This window comes from Talpa occidentalis, unplaced genomic scaffold (assembly GCF_014898055.3).
Source record: "Talpa occidentalis isolate TD23 unplaced genomic scaffold, MPIMG_talOcc4v2.1 talOcc4.813, whole genome shotgun sequence".
NCBI lineage: Eukaryota > Metazoa > Chordata > Mammalia > Eulipotyphla > Talpidae > Talpa > Talpa occidentalis.
Window position 1 is genome coordinate 13,440 of NW_023605210.1, and position 4,368 is coordinate 17,807.

General features: G+C 51.1%; 1 protein-coding gene across 1 annotated transcript; it reads left to right on the plus strand.

Annotated features, from left to right (window-relative positions):
• The first annotated feature begins 686 nt into the window (after window positions 1–686).
• On the plus strand, window positions 687–4,119 carry LOC119235034 (nuclear body protein SP140-like protein). Its single transcript, XM_037498071.2, has 5 exons — window positions 687–801; window positions 2,053–2,173; window positions 2,419–2,490; window positions 3,014–3,157; window positions 4,001–4,119. Exons 2-5 carry the CDS (start codon window positions 2,153–2,155, stop codon window positions 4,082–4,084), a joined length of 321 nt encoding a protein of 106 aa, XP_037353968.1. The 5' UTR covers window positions 687–801; window positions 2,053–2,152; the 3' UTR covers window positions 4,085–4,119.
• The last annotated feature ends 249 nt before the right edge of the window (window positions 4,120–4,368 follow it).

Sequence of the window (4,368 nt, forward strand, 5' to 3'; positions counted from 1 at the left end):
AAATCACACTTCAGTGAGTCCATTTAGATCATGCAGGGGGCCTCCCCGGTGGCGCAGCGGTTGAGCGCTGGGTTGCGAGGCTGCCCGCGGCCTCTAAGGCACCGGTTCGATCCCCGGCTGCTCCCCGGCCACCGGAGGAGGGTCCCACATGGCGCGCAGACCTCTCCTGCCGCCCGCTGCTCCCCTCAGCAGTGTGCCTCGGCCCTTCTGCCTGCTCTGCTCCCCGCTCTGGCTCTGGTGAATTCTCTCACCCTCCCACGCTTCTGACTGTACCCAGTGCTTGTATAAACAAAACAAACAAACAAAATAAATAAATAAATAAAACATGCCTCTATAAAATAAAAAAAAATAAATAAAAAAAAAGATCATGCAGGGAAGAGAAATTAGATACTGTACTCCTAAGTCAAGTTTGGCCAGCAGAATATTACATTTTTCAGATCATATATAGTTCATCCTTTTTGTTGTCATGACCTCATCAGATCTGTCTTCACAGAGAAAACTTCCAGTGAAACACTCAGCCTGAACCTGAAATCTCTGCTCAGTGTTGTTCCTTAGTATTCTTCGGAGTCACTTTGGCACGAGCATTTTGGTGCTGTGGCCAACCCCAAGCCGTATGTCTAGAGTTGCAGCACGTTGACCTCCCCGGACTCACTGATCCTCTGGGATCTGCTTTATCTCCCCTCAGGCAGAAAACAGAAACATATGTGAAGTGTGCCGTGGACCTGGACTGCTCTTCTGCTGTGACACTTGCCCAAGGTCCTTTCACCAGAAATGCCACATCCAGCAAACAGACTCCAGCGGGTGGGTGAGACTTTCTTGCTCTTCTTCTTATGCTGCAGCTCTTCCCGCCGTGCACGCTTGGCCTGCAAAGTCTCAGCCTCGGTCTGTGTGTCTCAGTGTGGAGGGAGCAGGTGCTTAAGCATCAGGATCAAGAAACATGGTCCAGAGCTGTTTCTCGGTGCTGGCAGGAGCCGCGTCCCAGGAAGCGAAATCTCTACTAGTCATATTAGGTGCAACAGAAAGAGGAGTCACCACCTTCCTGCTTGGTTTCCAGACCCACATTCTTTGATGAGGGATGACACCAGAATCAACTGCAAGTTTAAAGCATATGTGACCTGCTGAACATCACAAAACTGAAAAAGCTGGGGCAGTGACAACCTTCAGAAGGTCATCCCCACAGCTTGTGTCTGCCCCTACAAGCACAGAGCACCCCTCCTCGTAAGGGGAAGAACCCAGTGTGATCTGCCTGCTCCCACCAGTTCCCAGGGAATGAGGCCAACTCCGGGGTTCAACAATCCACACCCCCTACAGCTTAGAAATCTGCAGAGGCAGAGGATAGACCCCTCTTTTCTTGAGTCCATGGACAGTCTTCACCCTAACACCATGGACACTTTATCGGGGACCCCCTTGAGCAGCCCTGGGCTGGCCAGGAAACAGGCTGAATGACATCCTCAAGGTGGATCATCCCCACGCGGTTGTCCAGCGCCTGGTGGAGGAGAGTGGGAGCTGAGTCGGGGGCAAGTGAAGACGAGATGCTCCGCTGGTGGGTCTCCTCCCCGAGAGGCGCCACAGCACAGATTCTAGGTGTCAACACAGGCATGGCAGAGACTGAGGCCTGTCACTTGGGCTCCCCGCTTCTCCGGCAAAGTAGAGAAACAAGAGTTGGTTTCCTGGCTGTACCCTGGTCTGATGCTCAGCAAGACCCAGAACTCCAGTCCCCACGGGCCTCACTTCCGTCCTCATTCTGGGGAACGGGGCTCATCACCAGGCTGCAGTGGTGCTGGTGGGAACCCTCAATGTTGAGATGAGTCAGGGCCCCTCCCCACTGTGCACCTCACTCAACAGCCTGTCAATCCTGTGAGCACTAGAGTGGGGGGAGAGGGAAGGAATCTGTAGCCAGGGAGCCCGAATGGGGGCTTGATGCAGAGGCCTCCAGAGGGAAGCAGGAATGGGGCAAACTCAGTCATTTTTGAACAGAAACCGCAGCACCTGCAGGAGCAGCAGCAGAGTCCAGCGCAACCATCCTGGCTCACTTCTCCCCTGACTTCCCAGGGAACCCTGGAGTTGCATCTTGTGCCAGATAAGGAAGATTCAGAGAAGTTCCCCAGAAACCCAGCAACGCCATAAGGAATCCGAGGTCCTAAAGAGGCCAATGACGGGCGTGGACAAGTTGGTGAGTTGGGCAGGGAAGCGGAAGCCTCCTCTTTCTGTTTCCACCAGGCCAGAAGCCCAGGTGGCTCTGGAGGGTGCCCGCGGGTCGACTGCTCACCCTGCTGTGCCTGGGGCACATGCCCCGAAGACACTCACGCCCAGAGACTCACACTCAGGACCCAGGTTGGGGAGTTGTGTGATCTGTGGGGCACGAGGAGTCATTCTCTCCCAACAGCTGTCACTTAAAATCTCCTCTCTCTTTTGCAGAAATGTCAGTTCCTCCTCTTGAAGATCTTTTCAAGTTCACCAAGAAGCTCTTTAATCTCCAACCCCGATAATGTAAGTAACAGCAACAAAGCTTGGAATTGGTGTTTCTCAGCTTTGTGGCACGACTCCCGGGGTACAAATCGCCAATTGGCTGTGCCTGGTTGGTGGGTGGCTGAGGCAGCTGAGCCAGCCCTTCACACTCTGGCCGTAATCACAAGTACCACAGCCTGGGTGGCTTCAACAACCGACAGTTATTTCTCACAGTGCTGGAGACTGGAAGGTCAGGACTGGCGTGCCTGGCAGTCAGGAGAGCCTCTTCCAGGCTACAGACTGTGGACATTTCATGCCTCCTTAGATGGGGGAAAGAGAGGGAGAGAGAACTGTCGGGGTGTCTTTCTACGGGCACTAATTAGGATCCTGAGCACCCCAACCCTGTGACCTTATTATCTCCCACCCGCTCACACCACCACACTGGGGCAAGGATTCCATCGTGTGGAGTGGGGGGCAGGGACACGCCCACTCAGTCCATAGCAGGGGAGCAGGGAAGGCAGGACTGAAACCTGCTAATAGGCCTCCCCTGGCCCTTTTGTCACAGAGTGAACAGTTATCTCAAGGCAAGAGAAAGTTCATGTGGTTAAACAAAATCCGGCAAAAGTTTTACAATAACTTATACTCCCGCGTGGAGACATTCGTGCTGGACATGCGCCTCGTCTTTCAGAACCACAGGGAACATCACAGGGTAAGTGGGTCTCTCGGCTACGCTTTTCCTTTCCATTAAGTCACTTTGCCTGTCACCTTCTTGCAACCTGGAAATGTTACAACTCCCCTCAGCCGGTGGCAAACCCACACACACAATTAAATATTCTGGAGGTGTCTAAAGCCCCGCCCTCTGGGAAGGAGAAAGCACCTGCAGAGGGAAGTTGTCCTTGCAAGCAGGATCCTGGCCTCAGAGTTTCCTCACTTCTGGATGGTCCAGTGACTCAGACCAGCTCCTCACAGGAAAGGGAAGTGCATGTTAAAGGCAACGAGCACCTCCTGTCCTTGATCATGTTTTGAAGATCTAAGCCTCATTTTCTAAAATTCACTTGGAAATAACACTTTGAGAACAGCAATCTTTTATATTAAACAGGTTTCCAATTTTGCAAAAGAAATTTAGAAAAGTAAACTGGGAAAAACAGGCAGCTAGTGTTTTGTTTCCATCGAATTTCTCAAATTTCAAAATCTTGGATTTCTTTACATCTGGATTTCTAGTGTTTATCAAAAAGTTAACAAGGATTGTTACCTCAAGGGGTGAAAATAAAGAAAGTAGGAAGACAGAGGCCCTGAATGTGCTCTGGATGTTTCTGTGCTATCATGTTGTTACAGTAACATGTGCTGTGTTAATTGAAATAACTAGAAGTTTTAAGATGATCCCATCACTAAATTTCTGGGGAAGAGTTAGACTGCCTCTCCACCGAGAAGTGACCGTGCTGTAGGGAATGTAAGTTACTCTCACTTGATGAAGAGTTGGATGCTCTGAACCTCAGAGCCCAGCTCACTGGCCCTGGCTGTGACCACATCTGTCCGTGCTTGAACTTTTCAGGAAAAGAATTCCCTCAATCTGGGACTCCAACTGGAGAAACAATTTGAGGAGGATTTCCAAAGCATTTTTGCCATCAGGAAATAAGCAGAAGCATTCTGAGCCCATTCTCTCACCCCGCACCCACCCCTGCTTCCCCGGCCCCAGCAGCCACACCTGACCTGCGGGCGACCCCACGACCCCTCTGCCTGCTGCCGTGCAAGGATGTGACTCTTCTTCAGATGCTGTTGGTTGCCGTTCTGCTCACATAATAACACATATAATATACATATACATATATCTGCAAATAAAATTTCAAAAGGTCCTGTCAGTCCTTTAAGGAATAACTTGGAGTGGGACGTACAAAAGGAAATAAAGAATCTTTCTAGAAA

What these genes read in the sequence shown, in the direction of transcription:
- LOC119235034 (XM_037498071.2), top strand. Translation starts at nt 2,153, where the DNA reads ATGACGGGCGTGGACAAGTTG. An exon ending in TGACGGGCGTGGACAAGTTG is followed by an intron (nt 2,174 to 2,418) that starts GTGAGTTGGGCA and finishes TCTCTTTTGCAG; the next exon opens with AAATGTCAGTTCCTCCTCTT. An exon ending in ACCACAGGGAACATCACAGG is followed by an intron (nt 3,158 to 4,000) that starts GTAAGTGGGTCT and finishes TGAACTTTTCAG; the next exon opens with GAAAAGAATTCCCTCAATCT.